At 50.0% G+C, this 18,418-nt stretch overlaps 1 protein-coding gene across 1 annotated transcript in view; it reads right to left on the bottom strand.

The window, feature by feature from the left end:
* PLB1 (phospholipase B1) overlaps positions 1-18,418 on the bottom strand; it is a 135,886-nt gene that overhangs the window by 48,279 nt on the left and 69,189 nt on the right. The window contains exons 18-27 of the mRNA XM_058287651.2: positions 14,012-14,120; positions 10,661-10,712; positions 9,075-9,155; positions 6,314-6,379; positions 5,912-6,012; positions 3,940-4,021; positions 2,603-2,707; positions 2,397-2,492; positions 2,099-2,170; positions 1,047-1,085 (exon numbers count right to left, since the gene is read on the bottom strand). Coding sequence (XP_058143634.1) covers positions 1,047-1,085; positions 2,099-2,170; positions 2,397-2,492; positions 2,603-2,707; positions 3,940-4,021; positions 5,912-6,012; positions 6,314-6,379; positions 9,075-9,155; positions 10,661-10,712; positions 14,012-14,120 — 803 coding nt within the window. The remainder of the gene's footprint in view (positions 1-1,046; positions 1,086-2,098; positions 2,171-2,396; positions 2,493-2,602; positions 2,708-3,939; positions 4,022-5,911; positions 6,013-6,313; positions 6,380-9,074; positions 9,156-10,660; positions 10,713-14,011; positions 14,121-18,418) is intronic.

Genomic DNA, 18,418 nt, shown 5'->3' with positions numbered 1-18,418 from the left:
CTACAAAAGACGGAACCCCCCGGGAGGGGCCGAGAAAGGGCGCTGCAGAAAGCTCCCTGTGGTCAAGCAGGGTGGAATTCCACTAATCTACGTCAGACCCCAATTCCACCCAAGGTGAGAATCAGTCACTAGCACAACCCAGCCCACGCCACCCCCTGCTTCTTCCCGGGCAGGCTCAGCTTCATAAAGAGGAGAGGTGACTTCATGGTGGCTCTGATGAAGCTGTGATGTGATTGGGGGACCCCTGTCCAGGCTGTGATGAGATTGGGGGACCCCTGTCCAGGCTGTGATGAGATTGGGGGACCCCTGTCCAGGCTGTAATGAGATTGGGGGACCCCTGTCCAGGCTGAAATGTGATTGACTGGGCTCCTGTCCAGGCTATGAAGTGATTGGGGGACCCCTGTCCAGGCTCTGATGTGATTGGGGGACCCCTGTCTAGGCTGTGAAGTGATTGGGGAACCCCTGTCCAGGCTGTGATGAGACTGGCTGGACCCCTGTCCAGGCTGTGATGTGATTGGCTAGGCCCCTGTCCAGGCTGTGATGTAATTGGGGGACCCCTGTCCAGGCTATGATGTGATTGGGGGACCCTGTCCAGGCTGTGATGAGATTGGCTGGGCCCCTGTCCAGGCTGTGATGTGATTGGCTGGGCCCCTGTCCAGGCTGTGATGTAATTGGGGGACCCCTGTCAGGCTGTGATGTGACTGGCCAGGCCCCTGTCCAGGCTGTGATGTGATTGGCTGGGACCCTGTCCAGGCTGTGATGTGATTGGGGGACCCCTATCCAGGCTGTGATGTGATTGGCTGGGCCCTTGTCCAGGCTGTGAGGTGATTGGCCTCGGGCCCCTGTCCAGCCTGCTCTCAATGGGGCTTTCTCTGCCCTCTACCCTGCCTCAAGGAGCCAAAGTGAGAACAGGGAAGGGCTTTCTAAGAGTGGGATACTCCTGCACTGCCCACCCACAACTCTTGCTCATTCTCCCACCCCGCCCAGCTGGGCCAGTCTAAGGGGACTTTGCCTGGGGAGCCCCCAAAGAAGCAGCAAGCGGATACCTGCGCACTGTTCCTGTAGGTGCTCAGAAAGGGCCAGACCTGCGAGAAGAGGGGGTGAGCAGCAGCCGTCCCTTGGTGCGTGTCCGGCACTGCTCGCTGGGTGCCAGCTCTCAGGGCTGGCCTGTCCTGAATGCTTTCAGCCTCCCCTGCCCCACGTCCCCAGCCTCCCTGCTGGGCTGGTCAAGCTGATCACTGTGGCTCCCTCCCAGTGTGCACTGGGCCTTCTCTGCAACCAGAACTCAGCACACAAGCCTGCAGCAGCTTCCCGGGAATGTGCACGTCTTCCCGTGGCCTCCCACCCCGCTGGCTGGGGACAGCTGTCTCCACCTGTTCCCTCCCAACACGGCACCACTTTCTGGCCCCCCTTCCCCCACAACAGTCCTTCTCCTTCCTGCCAGGGCAGGAGAAGCCAGGCGCTTTGAGGTGCTGCCCCACACGGCGCAGTGGTTCGCAGCGGTGGGCCTCGGACCCCTCTGGGAATATGGAGGTGTTTATAGAGGTGCAGGCAGCAGCCGCAGAGCTCCAGGAATCTGCCGATAACTTGCGAGTGGAGAGGGGACCCTTGAGCTGCTTTGCCTTCCTGGTTAATACCCGCCTTCCTAGCTCTGACTCCCAACTTCCCGCCCCTACCCCGCCCGCATGCACCAGATGTCTCTCTAGGTCTCGTTTCTTGCTCTTCCCACAGAGCCCCGGAGGCAGCGGCTGCATGAAGACGGGGCACCTTCTGCCCTTAGGTTCTCCCCCACCCCCTGCAGCCTTCACGGTGGGAGCCGGATGTTGCTGCCACCCTCTCTCTGTGTCCAGCCAGGACCCGTGCCAGGGCTCCCTACGATGCAGAGAGACCAAGGCGCGTCCCGGTCACCCCCCTCGGATTAACCAGCTGGGGCATTTGGGCAGGTTAACCTGGAGTCTGGAATGGGGTGGGTGGGTGGACAGAGCTGGTGGCGGGGGTGGGAGCCTGGGGTGACATGACCCCAGAAGCCTTCACACGAGCCGAAACCCAGCAAAGGAGTTTGACGTGCACGGCCGCGAGGACGTGCTGTTCACCCTACCTGGCTTGGACACGTGATGTGGATCTTGTTTTCAAAATTATTCTGTGCAGTCTTCTGGCCGACAGGTTCCAGCTAAACCCAAAAGCAGGCAGGTGGGCAGTGAGAAAGAGGTGGCGAGGACAAGCAGGCGGGGAAGCGGGCGGGGGTGGAGCGGGCAGGGAGGGACGCAGCAGTGGGATGTCTTGTCACGCCTGGCTGCGGGACCCTCGGGCACACGGCCTGAGAGGCGGACCTCGGAGCGCCCCCAAAAGCTTCCCAGAGCCCTTTCCTTGCCGTTCCTCCCACCGCGCCGCCTCACCATGTTGTTCCAAAGGGCGCTGGCCACGCGGGCGTGCGTCTTGCTGTGGAAGTGGAAACAGTCAGGCGCAAAGAAGGAGCTGTCGGGCAAGCCCTCCTGGTCACAGGGCAGAAAAAGAGAGGCGGCATTAGGGGGCTGCGGGGGCGCTAGACACAGCCGTGGGCTGTCTGCGCATTGCATTCATCGCTGATGTTTCCTCTCTTTACCGAGGTCTTTGGCATGTCCACTTTTTCCAAGAACGGTTGCACAACCACGGTGAAGTCTTCCCTCGTGTCGTACCGCCCGCTCTCAACCAGCTGGTGGGTCCCCTCCTGAAAGAGGACACGAGGACGGGGAGCAGGGGGCTTGGTCTCTTGGCATCTACCCGGTCTTGGAGTGCTTTCTCTCTCTACCGCAGGAAGAAGCGCAGCAGCGGGGGGCCACCAGAGGGCCGGGCACTGGCATCCCAGCACGTGGAATGGGGGGCATGGCCCTGAGCCCCTGACACACCCGGCAGGGACGACCGCCCCCAAGAGTCCGCAGGGACGGGATTCTCCTCCAAGGAGCCCCCCGGGCCTCTAGGATGATCGGCTCGGAAGGGACTGGATGCCCTACTTCTGTCCTCTCAAGGGACGGGAGGAAGATTTAGGGGAGACTCAAGATAGTTTAGCGAGGGAAACGGACTTTGGCCCAGTGGTTAGGGCGTCCGTCTACCATATGGGAGGTCCGCGGTTCAAACCCCGGGCCTCCTTGACCTGTGTGGAGCTGGCCATGTGCAGCGCTGATGCGCGCAAGGAGTGCCGTGCTACACAGGGGTGTCCCCCACGTGCGGGAGCCCCACGCGCAAGGAGTGCGCCCGTGAGGAAAGCCGCCCAGCGTGAAAAGAAAGAGCAGCCTGCCCAGGAATGGCGCCGCCCACACTTCCCGTGCCGCTGACGACAACAGAAGCGGACAAAGAAACAAAAGCAGACAAAGAAACAAGACGCAGCAAATAGACACCAAGAACAGACAACCAGGGGAGGGGGGGGAATTAAATAATAAATAAATAAATCTTTAAAAAAAAAAAAAAAAAGATAGTTTAGCGAGTCCCCTGTTCCAGTAAGAGGTCTGGTGGGAGAAAGAACTACACCAAACAAACCCCGAGAAGCTCGGGGTTATCTGCTGGCTCTGGCGCCCTGTCCCCAAGGGAGCGAAGAGAGAGCGTCTCGTTGTCGTGCTTCTGCACACGAGAGTCCTCGCCAGCCTCTCGGGAGAGAGGTGCTCGGCCTCCCCCTTCTTCTCCGGGCGCCCGAAGCTCAGAGGTGCCAGGGCTCGCCGTCTGAGGTCACGCCACCAACGGGTGGCAGAGCCCGGCTGGGCTCTAGTCAGATTCACTGTGAAATTTCTTCCCAGGACAGGACATTTCTCCATGAATGGTGGAAACATTTGTTTTACTGGAAGGACAGGGGACTGGAATTCCCAGAGGTGGGCTCAGAGCCTTGGTGCTGTGTTGAGCCCACCAGTCAGGGCCGGAAGGACCCGAGTGTTTACTCCTTTTCCGTCCCAGGGCCCTGGCCCAGCTTACCTGGTACTTTTTGTTCAGTTCGATGAGGGCGTTGAGTTCCGTTGAGTTATCATCAAACTTCAGGACACAGGGACACAGCGAGCTGCAGACCAGACCGAGAGAGGCCCCACCCCCACCCCACCCAAATCACCGTTAAAAGTGCGGGAGACTGCGGCTTGAGACGCAGCATCTATTTCTCCTGACCTGGAGGCGACAGGAATCTGTGCTGATGGGGCCCTGGCTGGCAAACCTACTGATCTCCCAGAGGAACTGAGGACCGTTGCCCACAGCATGATTTGCTCTTGAAAATGAAGGAGTGGGTGACTTTCACGGACCTGAGTTGCCTCGTGGCTGTCTGAGGCCGGTGCCGTGAGGATGAGGTGCTACCCCTTTTAAATAATAATGGTGACAATGACAATGGCTAATATATATCTAAGGCCCATTGTGCCAAGCATTGTGCTAAGAGCTTCATGGAAATTAATACACTCAGTCCGCTCAGACAGTCTAGAAGTTGTATTATCATTATCCCCATTTTACAGATGAGGAACTGGAGGCTCTGAGTGACTGAGTTACTGTCTCAAGGTCTCGTGGATACCCACTGTGGGAGCCTGGACTTGAACTCGAGTCTGTCTGCCTCTGAACCTGAGCTCTGAGTCTTGATGTTAAACTGCTTCTGTCCCATCTGCACATTTGATCTGGCCAACCCCCTGGTCAAATTGGGCTTTTGGTCGAGAAGGAGGAGGTGAGGGTGAAGCTGGTCCAGTATAGACTCGGCAGCACCAAGGGAGGCACGACTACTGAGCCCCAGGACGCAGGAGAGAAAGGGGGTGCAGAGCATTCATGAGAGGCGATGGGAAACGGGCCCTGGGTCCATCTGTCCCTGACAGCCAGCGGTTTGGCCATCTCAGGTCTGACCTACTGTGAACCTTTCAATTTACCAGTCTTAAAAACCCTGCAGGGACGGGGAGCGACAGAGTTTTTGGTGAACTGCCCTGACAGTGCATGAGCCCCCGAGCCTCCTGTGTGGCCCAGTGACCGGAGAAAGTGGGAGCCAGGGTACAAGTCGGCAGCTGCAAACAGCACGCCCTGCACCCACGACTGCACCTGTCACCCGGAGCCATCCTCCCTCTGCTCAGAGCATGTGAGCCCTTCCCCAGGGGACTTGTGCCCCGCAGGGGTACAGCCAAGATACCCCTTAATTTCCAAGAGCAAACCTGGTCCCTGTGAAATTTTCATTCAGTCACTTGGCAACCAGCCACTGGCCCCTTACTGGGCCGGAGCAGCCGTGATTGGGGATGGGTGGGGGCCCGTGAATAACCGCCGTGCTCTGTGCTCGGGGCTGTGGTGGAGGCTTGTACAGAGCTGGGGGGCTGGGGGCGCAGGCACAACCAACTCGGGGACCCAGCTGCTGTGACCTGGGCTAAAAGCCTGGAGGAAGATTCACAGGGAGGAAAGCTGCGCGAAATGTCCCTGCTTAGATTCTTGGGACATCCTATTCCCGGGGGTGTCAGGGAGAAGGGGGATACCACCATGTCCATTTGAAGTTTGAGGGGTGAAGGCCTCTCGGGGTCTTCCTGGGACCTGGGCTCCCTGTTGTCTGGGAAGACCCTGCCCCTGGACCCTGCCGATTCTGATTTGACCGCCACTCCTCTGGCAAGCGGCAGACGTCCAGCCTGGAGCACCCACGCCCACCAGAGGGTCCCTCCGTCCTGGAGATGGGCCTCCACGGGTGGGCAGGGGCGGTTTGGACACACTCCAGAGGAGGTCCTAGCTGGGCCCACAGGGGACCCCACTCCCCGAAGGGTCTGGAACGGCTGCCATGGCAACAGAAGCAGGGCTGGAGCTGAAACCCTGGGACGTCCTCTCGATGAGACCTTTTCACATTAATTTGGGTGGTCACAGCACCCTCCCCCTCCTGCCCTCAGGTTCCCGGACTAATGGGAGCTGCTTTCTGCTCAGGGTGCAGGGCCTGGGAGCGGCGTTTCCCTCTCACCTGAGGATCAGCCTTGGGCAGTAGACCCTCTTGTCCTGGTACAGCTCCCTCAGGTTGACGATCTCTAGCACCGTCACCAGGTTCACAAAGGCCCGAGGAACCTGGGAAAGGCAAGGCGGGTGTCCAGGAGGAGCCGGGCCGCGCAGCCCCAGGCTCTCTTCTGGGCAGGGCCTGCTCCTCCTGGTGGAACCTCTGTGGCCTTTGGGTCTGGCCTCACCCACCTCCTCATAATCCCCCTTCCCCCAGATGAGGCGTTTAGGGCCCTGGGCACCAGGACTGGCCGTGGGGAGGTAAAGGGGACCTGCCCAGGAGCCCTCGGCTGAAGCCAGAGGCCCAGCCTGAGGTGCAAGATGGAGAGGCTGCGGCCGAGCTGCGCAGAGGCAAAGCGGCCTGGACTCCTACCTCGGCGTGGAGCGTGTCCAGAGCCTCCGCTATGCGGCCCGTGAAGTTCTGGGGAGAGAAGTGGGCCTGCAGGAAGAGGGGGCGTCCCTTCAACACCATTCGTCACCCCCTCTCCCACAGACCAGGGCCCCCTTGTTTCTTGGTTTCCCCGCTTCTGTGTTTCAGTCAGAGTGGGCAGTGTTGAAGCACAGGGCTCGTCCCTGGGGGGGTCCGAGCTCCACACCCACCCCACAGCGCATCACGGCTGTGACCTCAGCAAACGCCCCTTCTCCTGTGTGGCGCTGTGGAAAGCTCTGGATCCACCACGCTGAGGAGCTGCAGGGCCTTAGCCAGGGGGCGTCACTCTAAAGTGGGCTGTCAAGCCCACCGACCTCTAAGACCCCTTGTAGCTTGCACAGTCTTCTCAGAGGGAGGAGACCCACACCTTATGGAGATATTGGGGAAGGGAGGGTCCCGGGGCCCTCCAAGAACATATTTTAACTGTTATTTCTCCTGCGGATGGTTTAAAAAAAATTTTTTTGAAGCAATGGAATTCTTTCTCCGAATGAAACCGAATTCAGCACCTTGCTATACTAAACAGATAAAAGCCACGTTCTCGGGCGGGGGGTGGTATGTGCGTGTGGTCCCCCTCTCCCTCCTGGCTAACCCCCCTCCCCAACAGTCCTGGATCGCAGCGGAAGGCCCCTGACCCGCCACAGCCAGACTCCCCCCTTCCTAGCCCTCGCTCTGCGCCCGTCTGCCCGTCAAACAGGCTCACCTGCAGCTGGCAAGTGTCCTGCCCTGCGCAAACCTTTCTGATGACCTCCCCCACCCCCCAAATTCCCACGGCGATGCTGCAAATGCCTCTTCCGTGTGCATCGCTAGAGCCACGTTGGGATGTCTCTCTCATCACGTTTTGGTGAATTGTCCTGTCTCCCTCCCCCAACAGAGCGAGTTCCTCGGAGACAGGCTGTGTTTCCTTGTCACTGCCTAACACCTAGCCAAGGCCTGGCGTTTAATACACTCTGCGCGTGGCACCGGCAAGGAAAAGCCTTCTCTTTAACAGAAAACACCATAAACCAAAGGAAAAGGCAAGCATATTTGACTAAGGGTTAATATACTTAATATAAGGAGTTTTCACAAATAATAAGAACAAGATAAGTACCTTATGAGAAAATGGCCAATAGCCATGATATATAACTTAAGAAAAAGAGAAATTCAAATGGGCATTAAACAAGGACAACAGAAAGGTTATTCCCACCTAGTAATCAAAATACAAATTTTGAAAAACCAGATATGATTTTGCATCTATCAGATTTAGCAACTATTAAAAAGAATGACAACCACCCATCATCAGGGTGTGGGGAAAGAGGCAAAATAGGCACAAACTTTCTGGGAGCAATTTGACAATATGTATCTAAAGCATTAAAAATGTGTATCTTCACCACAAATAAGATGTGTGGAGAGGTAGACATGTATTAGCTTAATACAATAAAATGTTAATTCTAGATGGTAGCTATATGGGTATTTACTTTACACTTCTTTTGATTTCTCTCTATGTTCAGAAATTTTCAGAATAAAATGTTGGCATAAGGTACATAACTTTTTGCCAAAAACAAACAAAATCTCACTTCTTAGAATAATGCCAGGGGAACAATTATGAGTGTATATAAAGATAGATGTTTATCATACTACTATTTAAAAGATGGAAAATTAGAAGTATTGTAGGCTGAATATTCAATAACAGGGAACAGTTAAGTAAATTATGGCCCTTGGACCATATATGATGTAGTAGTATATATGACGGGGTACTATAGAGTCTTTATGAATTATATGACAGAAGAATATATATTGCCATGGCAACATCATCCCAATGTACTGCTAATTGGAAAATAGCAAGTTACCAAACAATGTTGACAGAATACTATTTTTAGAAAAGAAAAGAAAGCAATTTCTCTGTATTCATAGATGCTGGGGAGAGATTTATCAAAATGTTAGCAAGGCTATATTGGGTATTTCTGGATAATTACAGATAATTTTTTTCTCTGTACTTTCATGTATTTCCTGGGTATACTGCTTCTAAAAATTAAAAACAAAAAACATTGTTTTTAAGATCAGCTGAATTGAATAAAGGGGAGGGTGCAGATTTGCCCAGCTTAAGCAGAAGAAGTGGAAATTACAGAGTTCAACACCCACACAAACTAAAAGATAATTTGTGCCTTCTCCTAACTAATCAGGGCTACCCAGCAAACTCAAGAGCTGCCCATCACTGGGGGCACTCGACAGCTGGATTCTATGGAAGGGGTTCCTGCTGGGGGTGAGGGAATGGCCTGTGAGGTTTCTTCCAGCAAGAAGAGCTGCGCCCACAGGACAGTGTCTTGCTCTTGGACTTCCCATTGGCCCAATGGCCTGGCCGGGAATCTTGCCTCAATGTCTGCGTTAGGAACGTAGCCATCCCCAGACAAGTTACAGCACAAAGGGGCAGGTGTTGAGGCTCCTGAATACTGAAGAAAGGAGCTGACTTATGGTTACCGATGAAGAGATGTGTGGTTTTTCTAGACCCTTGGAGTGTTATCTTGGTTACTAGAATGTTATCATCAGGCTCCATCTCTAAACCAGTCCTGCTAGTCCTGGAGAAACGCTCACTGGAGTGCATGCCCTCCCATCTCAGAGTTCATCCCATGCTGGATCCAAGCCAAGCCGGGAGCCCAGACCCCAGCCCGCTGGGCCGTGGAAAGCGTTGCCCTGGGGGCAGTCTTGATTGAAGGGCCTGGCGGCTCACCGGGTCATTGCAGAAATCACAGAGGTCATTGCCTCCTATGAAGAGGGTTATTATCTTCCAGTCTTCCTGGAAATTGATCCTCTGAAATGAATAGGAAACAAACAAGTAAGCGTATTGTCCCAGAGTCACGGTAAGAAATACGCACAGCACCGAACGCTGGAAGTAACACTGCACGATTCCCCACCCGAAAACTAAGTGGACGTGGACGTTTTCTGTTCTTTGGTTGTTATGGGGTCCTGAGTCCCTTAGGGATTTGCTGGGTGCCGAACAATTCAGTTTTTTTTAGGTGAAGTTACTGACTTCCAGGTGGTAAGTACAACAGGCCACAGTTTTCTTTCTTTCTTTACTTCCTCCCTCCCTCCCTTCCTTCCTTTTTTTAAATATATTTTTAATTTATTTTTACAAGATATATAGATCACACAAAATGCTACATTAACATAGTTTAGAAAATTGTCCTGTGGCAGTAGATGCTGATGCCCACTAGACTTCATCCCTCCCTTTTCCAGCATAGTGAGGAAGAAGGTGGAAGATGGCAAGGCAGGTCCTAGCTATTGGAAAGGAGGCCATTTGTTCTGGGATCTTCAAAAATTGGAATTCTAACGTGGCCTAAAGGGACACTGGACCATCTTCCATTAAGAAGGAGCTCTCTAATCTCAGCTAGTGGTTACCAGTTAAAACTCCCCAGGAGCAAATCAAGCTGGAGAAGCTGGGAAGAGCACAGCGGGTGCCATGAGCATGTGCTCTGAAAGGGTTTTGCCACCATTGGCATCTGCCTCCCCCAAGAGGGACCTGGAGAACTATTTGAAGGCACAGGACTGAGTGGAAGGCAGAGCAGCGGCACACACTGGAACCGCCGCCCGAAGGCCAGAGGAGCCCTCCCAGCCCCTTACACGGTCCCAGACTCATGCAGCTTTGCCTCCTCTCACCCACACTCCCAAAAAGGGTGGAAGAAGAAAGATGGAAAAGACCCAGAAGTTTTTTGACATTACACCTGCGGCCTCCCCACAATGGACTTTGTCGTCCATTAAATCACCTGCAAAAAATGAATCCCTACCCCACTCCCACTTGAATCATTCTATCCACCTGGGACTGGCTCCCAGGGCAGTCTGAGGTGAGAACCCCACTTTCACCTGAGGGAGAACCTTGCATTCATCCCTCAGATCCCAGCTCCAACATCTCCTCCCCAAGCCTCCCCCGGCCCGTCCGGAGCAGAGGAGCCTGTCCCTTCTGTGCCACCCTCTGCACTTTCACAGCACACATCACCGTCTTATCATTTTCACTCTCATGTCAGGCGCCCCTCGTAAGCTCCTTAAGGGCAGGGGACTGCGCTGTGTAGCTCCAGCACCCAGCCCAATGCCTGACTCATGATAAATATTTGAACAGTTGACTGACGGACAGATGGACTGACTGAATGAATGTGAATCTCTTTTTCAGAACAGAGGTTCAGGCTGGAAACCTGGTCTGGCTCCCATCTATCCCTAGCCCCACGGCTGACCCTCTCTGACTCTGTGGACTTCTCCTGCCCACTCCCCGTCCCGGGGAGTCCCTTCCTGAGTGGTCCCAGGCAGAGTCTCCCCCAGACGCACCGTGTCGTTTTTCATCAGGTCCACCAGTCTCCTGGCCTGGGCAGGTAAATTCCTGTGGGCACACATGGAAGAACTTGCGTGAGCAGCAGGACTAGAGCAGGGAGAGCAGGAATCAAACAGGTAGCAGAGGAAGGGCCTGGGTGGGCTTCCCAAAGGAAAATTGGGCTGAAAATCATGCCCCCCAGAGCTCCTGTCCCCAGGGGCTCTGCTGGACTGGGGGACAGTGGTTGGTGAAGAGCTTTGGGGAGGGCTGTTAGTGTGACTACTTTCTGATTGGTGTATTCGATTATGGGCTTTTCTCTCTCTTCCAAGCCGGGTCTGATCAGAGCAGATAGAAGGTCTGCGTGTGGGTATTTCATGCCATGCCCAGGTCCCTTTTCATAAGTGCCAAGGCCTCAGCCTTGAGGTGACTTGGTCGAATCAGGAGCACCTGGGTTGGATGCTCAGTAGCCTCTTGGTCACTGTGGGAAAGCAACTTCAATGATCAGTGTAAAAAGATTGCAAAAATGGAGATAAGCACACCCCTATCTTATTAGCGGGTCATCAAGGGCAGTAAATAAGATGGGCAAATAAGAGCCACTACTGGTGCCAGGCAGTGTGGCTTTGAATCTCAGCTCCATCCTGGACCAGCTCTGAGAGCTTCAAAGTGCTTAACTTGCAAAACCTGTTTTCTCCTGTGTACAGTAGGGATGGCCAGCAGACCTTCTCCAGAGAATTGAGAGGAACAAATGAGGTGCCATGTAAAGAACTTAGGACAGTGCCTGGCACAGAGTAAGCATTCATTCCATTATTTCTATCAATGTCACCACCACCATCATCATTAGTAAAGCCCCGGCACGGTGCCTGGCAGGAATCATCAGTTGTCATCATTTTACTCTCATAACTATTAGCCCAAAGAGTCCAATCATGGTCGTGTTAGACTACGTAACAGATAACCTGGGTGGAGGCTTTGGGGAAGACCCTTACTCTCTTTGGCCCTCAGTTTCCTCATCTGTAAATCTGAAAGTATCTGGGCAGCTGCTCCAGACTTTTGTGATGCTTACTCAACTCCTCTGAGGTGCAGTTTGTCATTAATAAAATGGGTCCTGGGAATGTGGAGAAGCATGGGAAAATACAGCTGGAGTGACCTATGGACTGTGGTTAGTATTAATAATGTAATATTCTTGCATCTATGCAAAAGATGTACTGTGTTGATACTGAGGCAGTATGGAAAATGGGAGCCAAATGTACACTATGGACATGGTAACAATCAGATAATATTAGTTCATCTGTAGCAAATGACACACCACATTGTGGTGTGTTGATGAAGGGGTTTTGTTTGGGAATTCTGCACATGTGCATGATTGTTTTATAAGTTTACAACTTCTGTCATTAAAAAATATATATATTTATAAAATAATAATAGGGTGGGTTGGGGGAAAAACACACCAAATGTAAGATAAGGACTATGATTAATAGTAAGATTTTGACAGTGTTCTTTCATAGTTTGTAACAATGTCTGATGACAATGCTAGGTGTTGGTGGAGGGTTGATGTATGGGACCCCTGTATGATGTTATGCATGTTTGCTTTGTAAGTTCACAACTTTTACTATACACTTAATTGTTTATGTATGTTTGTATATAAAGATATAAAGATAATAACAATCGGATTGGTCAGGGGAAAACTACTTTGTTTAGTAGTAATATTTTGACAATGCTCTTTAATCATTAGTTAAAAAGGTTTAAAAACAATGCAAGCTATTGGTGGTAGGGTGAGATGTTATATATGTTTGATGTTATATACGTTTGTTTTGTAAGTTCATAACTATTATACACTTATTGTATATGTATGTATATGTATGAGTGATACATTTCAATAAATTCAAATAAATAAATAAATAAAATGTGAGACTTCCACCCTCTGCTCTTCCTATCCCACTGAGTTATGGTACAGAATGCAAGGGGGATTGCTGTGATATACGTGCAGGGTGTTTGGGTGACTGGGATAAAGTCTGTGGGGTGCCAGGAGGGACCACGTGGTCAGTGGATGCATTTGTTCAGGTCACTTAGCTCTTTGTACTGCAGTTTCTTGATCTGTAGCCTGGGAATAATAGTCCCCACCTCGGTCCTACCCCCAACGGATGTGCTTGGACATAGGAGGTGATTTCATGGAGGAGCCCCAAGGCCTCGGGAAGAGCAAGGGCAGAAGCTGGGGTGACGTGAACTGCACCCAGCTTTGGTTACTTTTTGTGCTCTCGACTCGAAGGTTCCTTCTTGCATGGCATCCTGGCCCAGTCACCGTCAGAACTACCTCCCCTCTTACACCACCAAAAGTAAGTCAAAAGCTTTAAGCAGGTAAACTGGAAGCCTAGCACCCCAACCGGAACCAAAAGGGGAAAAAGCAACACAGAATGTGTTAGAAAACTTATTATTAGGTTTTGCACAGTCCACTGCTTTGGAAAGTCCATATCACATTTCCTGTTGGCTTGTAGCCTTAGGATGGTATTGCGAGTCAGGAGAAGGATGTGTGGGAATCCAGGGATGGAAACACAGGTGTCCCCACATGGTGCCTTTAAGCCTGGTCAGCAGGTCGAGGACACCCAGATTTTCCAGCAGAAAAATAGGATTAAGAAACAAAGGTTTTTTGCCTTTATTTTTCCTAGTTGGGGTGTGGCATTTACTTGCTCTCTAACCAGACAGGGAGCCCACAAGGCACCAGGCTCTGGCATCTTTCAGTGCAACGGCACTGAAGGGCCCAGGCAAGGGGACCAGGCCCTGTTGGGGAGCCAGCCATTCCGTGTCTGCGCCCCACACCATCCAGCTTCCCATGCTACTGGCAGCTTCCCCAGGTGGGTCCTGGAGCCCTGCTGTCCTGGGGCTGGAACTGCCATCCTGACCAGAGCTTTCACATCCAGGATGGCTGGAGCCTCACAATCACCCAACCCCATTTTATAGGTGGAGGCTTTGAGAGGCCAGGGAGGAAGCCAGCCTCAGGGCTTCCCCTCCCAGGACTCGTTCTCCCCTGGCCCAGGCTGCCTGAAAAGCCTGTCTGAAGAAGGGAGGGAGAACACGACTCCAGAGCACTGGTAAACAAGACTGAGCTGTGGCCTACAAGTTCCCCTCCCAGTCCTTGTCTTAGAGGAACATGAGGTTCTAGATGAGACAAAGTCATTTGCTCCAAGCACATGACCAGCATCAGAGACAGTTGTGACCCTTTCCTTGGGGCTGTGGTTGGGTTGGGCTAGCAAGACAGCCAGGGACAACACGGATGACCAGCCTTTGGCTCTCAGGCCCCTCCCCAGCCCTGCAGCCAGACACCCCCGATGGGACAAGCACCCCCAGGGGTCCACCCCAAAGGCTCCCCTGCTCACTCAGCTCGGGCTCCTGCCACAGCCTGGTTGAGGAAGGCGTTAGGATGGTTCTCTTTCCCCTTGCCAACTGAGAAGCCTTTCAAGGAAGGGTTGAATTCCCGGAGGATGTCTAGAAATACAAGGAAGAGATGTGCTTGGTAATGAAACCAGTTGCAATCTTCAGGTTCCTTTGCTAAACACAAGTGGATGTTGGGGACAAAGCACCCCCCTTGCACAGCTCTCACCTCAGAAGATTCACTCAGCACTGAAATAAAATGTCCAGCAAGTTAACGCTTTAACAACATGTGCCGCACACAGTAGATGCTTAATAAATTATCCTTACAAATGAGCATTTGAGTTAGGTGCTTCTCTCGTGTATTTTTCTTATTTTCTAAACATAAATAGCTTTTTTAAGATGTAATTCATAAACCATAAAATTATATACCATTCAGTGGTTTTTCAGTATTTTCACAGCTTTGGGAAACTATCATTACAATCATCTTTAGAACATTTTCATCAACTTTCTGATCCATGCACATTGGATGTCTTCCCATTTATTTAGATTTTCTTTCATTTCTTTCAACAATGTTTTATAATTTTCAGAGGAGAGGTGTTGTATTACTTTGTTACTTTTATACCTACATATTTTATTCTTTTTTGATGCTATTGTAAATGGACTTGTTTTCTTAATTTCATTTTTGTGTTGTTCATTGCAAGTATATGGAAATACAATTGATTTTTGTATATTGCTCTTGTATCCTTTAACTTTGCTGAGCTTGTTTAATAGTTGTAATAGTATTTTAGTGGATTCCTTAGGATTCTTTATATGCAAAATCATAATATCTGCAAATAGATAAAGTTTTACTTCTTCATTTCCAATCACAGTCTCTTTTATTTCATTTTCTTGCCAAACCTCCAATATGATTCTGAATAGAAGTGGCAAGAGCCTACCTCCTTGTTTTGTTCCTAATCTCAGGGGAAATTATTTAGTCTTTCACTATTAAGTATGATGTTAACTGTGTTTTTTTTGTTATTGTCACCCTTTATTGGATCGAGGAAGTTTCCTTCTATTCTCAGTATGTTGAGTGTCTTTTATCATGAAATTGTTGGATTTTGTCAAACACTTTTGATGTGTATTTTGAGATGATCATGTTGCTTTTGTCCTTTATTCAACTGAGCTGATGTATTACTTTGTTGATTTTTGGATATTAAACTAATCTTGCATTCCTGGCATAAATCCCACTTGGTCATGGTGTATAATCCTTTTTTTTTTTTAAGGAGGTACCAGGTATTGAACCCAGGACCTCATACGTGGGAAGCAGGCACTCAGGCCACTGAGCTACACCTACTCCCAACCTTTTTTATTTATATGCTGTTAGTCTGGTTTACTCGTATTTTTTTAAAGATGTGTGTCAATATTCATAAAAGATATTGGTCTCTAGTTTTCTTGTGATGTCTTTGTCTAGTTTTGGTATCAGGGTAATATTGGCTACATATAGAATGATGTGAGAAGTATTCCCTCATTTTCTGTATTTTAGAAGAGTTTGTGAAGAACTGGTAGTAATTTTTCTTTAAATGTCTGATAAAATTCACTCGCGAAGCTCTCTAGGTCTGGGCTTTCCTTTGTGAGAAGTTTTATTTAAAATTACTAATTTAATCTCTTTGCTTGTTATAGGTCTATTCCGATTTTTTATGCCTTCCTGAGTCAGTGTCAGCAGTTTGTTTTTCCAGGAATTTTTCCATTTTATCTAAGTTGTCTGATTTATTGGTATAAAATTGTTCATAGTATTCCCTTATAATGTTTTTTTTACTTCTGTAAGGTTGATTGTAATGTCCCTTCTTTCATTCCTGGTTTTAGCAATTTGACACCTCTCTCTCTGTCCTTCTCACTTTTCTTGGTCATTCTAGCTAAAGGGTTGTCAATTTTGTTGATCTTTTCAATCTCATGCATTTTTAATGCCTTTATCACACTGGATCTACACGGGACTTTTCACTTTTCCATCTTCCCAACTAGACTGAGAATTCCTGGGAGAAGGGAGTAAATGCACCCCACATCCTAACAAAATGTTCAATAAATGCTCACGGACTGAATTAGGAATAAACAAGATTTATAGACAGGCTAGGAGAATTGTTCATAGTCATATAGCTAGTGAGAATGGAATCCAGACTAGAAACCTGTTCTCTCAGCTGCAGGACCAGCCACTTTCCCCCGTCTCATAATCTGCTGGAAGTGGGTGGGCAACAGGTATCTGCCAGGACTCTAGGCACCCTACCATCCAGCAGTGTGCTCTGGAGAACCCAGCACAGCTTCAGGGACTATGCGACACAGAGAGGCTGGACTCATTCCTTTTTGAGGTACATTATTACAGCCTTGGATGGAAATTACTCTGATTTCTACTCCATAGAAGGAAGAACTGTGAAACCACCAGAGGTATTTGAAAATGGAATGGAATGTCCTAGGAGTTGGTAGGTTCCCCATTACTAGAGGAATCCAGGCTAGCTAGCTACTTATCAAGAATGTCACAGCAAGAACTACATACGTTGGGCAGGGCGTGGATTGCCAGTGCCTTCAGTTATCTCTGCCAGGAATGTTCCATTTCCTTTCCTTACCCGATTAATTCCAGTTGTTTAAGCTCTTTATTGGGGTTAGAAGCCTTCTTGTTTATTTTCCCCTAAACTTTGGACATGACTATAATTATTGGTTCATGCATCCCAAAGAGATTTTGGTGAAGACATCAGGGCAGGGACCTTGCCCCATTCTACTTCACCAGCACCAGAATTTGCCAGATTAAATTGCACAGGGGATTAAGCTGAAGTGCTGTCCTGACTCCACATTCTTGTCACTTTTCTAACACATGTTCATATAGTTATTTCCCCCTAGATTATCCAAAATCCACGGTCAAAGCTCTCACCACATCTCTTTAGCAAGGAAGAGTCTGAACAGATGATGTTCAATTGCTGGGCTAAGTGTGCCAGGGAAGTCCCTCTGAGTGGTGACACTGTCTCAACCCCTGCCAATCCCTTTGAAGAAAGAGTATTTCTAATCATCTCATCCATGGTGAGAGCATGGGAATTAGGGAACCCAGCACACGGTTTTATAGGCTAGGCTGCCTCACAGCCCAATGAATCACACTCACAGAGCATCCTGAGCAATCTCCCAGCAATAGAAGAGCGTATTTATAGCCCTTATGTGTAGACCTAGAAATGAAGAAGACAAGGAGTACTTGTGGCACAGAACGGTACCTACTTAAAATCAACCAGATTTGCAAATAGCAAAAGGAGAGCAGATGTGGATTGAAATGTGAAGTCTGATTGTGGAGATTAAGCCATTCTTATTATCAAACGCTTGGGGACTTTTAGAGTTTAAATAATGTCTTAATTCAAACTATATTACAAAGGAATATGTACAAGAAAAGTCAATGAGAATGGGGGCCAATTAAATTTCTCTCAGGCAAAATCATTAGCCAGACGATTGGGGAGGTGGGGGTGGGCGGAGAATTTGATTTAAACATTTATTGCACGTGCACTTTAAGAACAGCCCTGTGGGGAAGCAGGATTGGGTCAATGGATAGAGCATCCACGAACCACGTGGGAGGTCCAAGGTTCAAACCCAGGGCTTCCTGACCCGTGTGGAGCTGGCCCATGCGCAGTGCTGATGCGCACAAAGAGTGCCGTGCCATTCAGGGGTGTCCCCCATGTAGGGGAGCCCTACACACAAGGAGTGTGCCCCATAAGGAGAGCTGCCCAGTGGGAAAAAAGCACAGCCTGCCCAGGAGTGGGGCCACACACACACAGAGATGATGCAGCAAGATGACGCAACAAAAAGAGACACAGATTCCCAGTGCTGCTGACAAGTATAGAAAAGAACACAGAAGAACACACAGCGAATGGACACAGAGGGCAGACAATGTGGTGGGAGAAAGTGGGGAGGGGAGAGAAATAAAAATAAATAAGTAAATCTTAAAAAAAAAAAAAAAAAGAACAGCACTGTGGGATGTGGCTCAAACAGTTGAACACATGCTTCCCACATGGGAGGACCTGGGTTCGGTTTCCACTGCCTCCTAAAGAAGACAAGCAGACACAAAGAGCTGAGAACGTGCAGACGCAATGAGTAGAGAAAACGAGCAGACAGGTGAGGGAGCCACGGGGAGGGGGATGAACAGCATAGTGATGTGCACTAAGGAAAAAAGAAGACCTCTGAGAAAATATAGTCAGGCTTTTTAAAAAATTCCAAACAGGTTATGGGAGAAGTAATTTGAGGAAAATGTGGAGCCTCCAATAAGACTGTGTCTGCACAGCCCAAACAAAATAATTTCACCTCTGACTGTTTTAATCGCAGCGTTTCACAAAACCACACATACCAGTTCAACGTTTTTGCTCGTGGCGGTGCCTAGCAGCTACGCCAGGCTCCCCTCCCGAGATCCGGGA

This window comes from Dasypus novemcinctus, chromosome 25 (genome assembly GCF_030445035.2).
Source record: "Dasypus novemcinctus isolate mDasNov1 chromosome 25, mDasNov1.1.hap2, whole genome shotgun sequence".
Lineage (NCBI taxonomy): Eukaryota > Metazoa > Chordata > Mammalia > Cingulata > Dasypodidae > Dasypus > Dasypus novemcinctus.
Note: the sequence above shows the minus strand (reverse complement) of the source record. Positions and strands in the feature narration are given on the sequence as shown.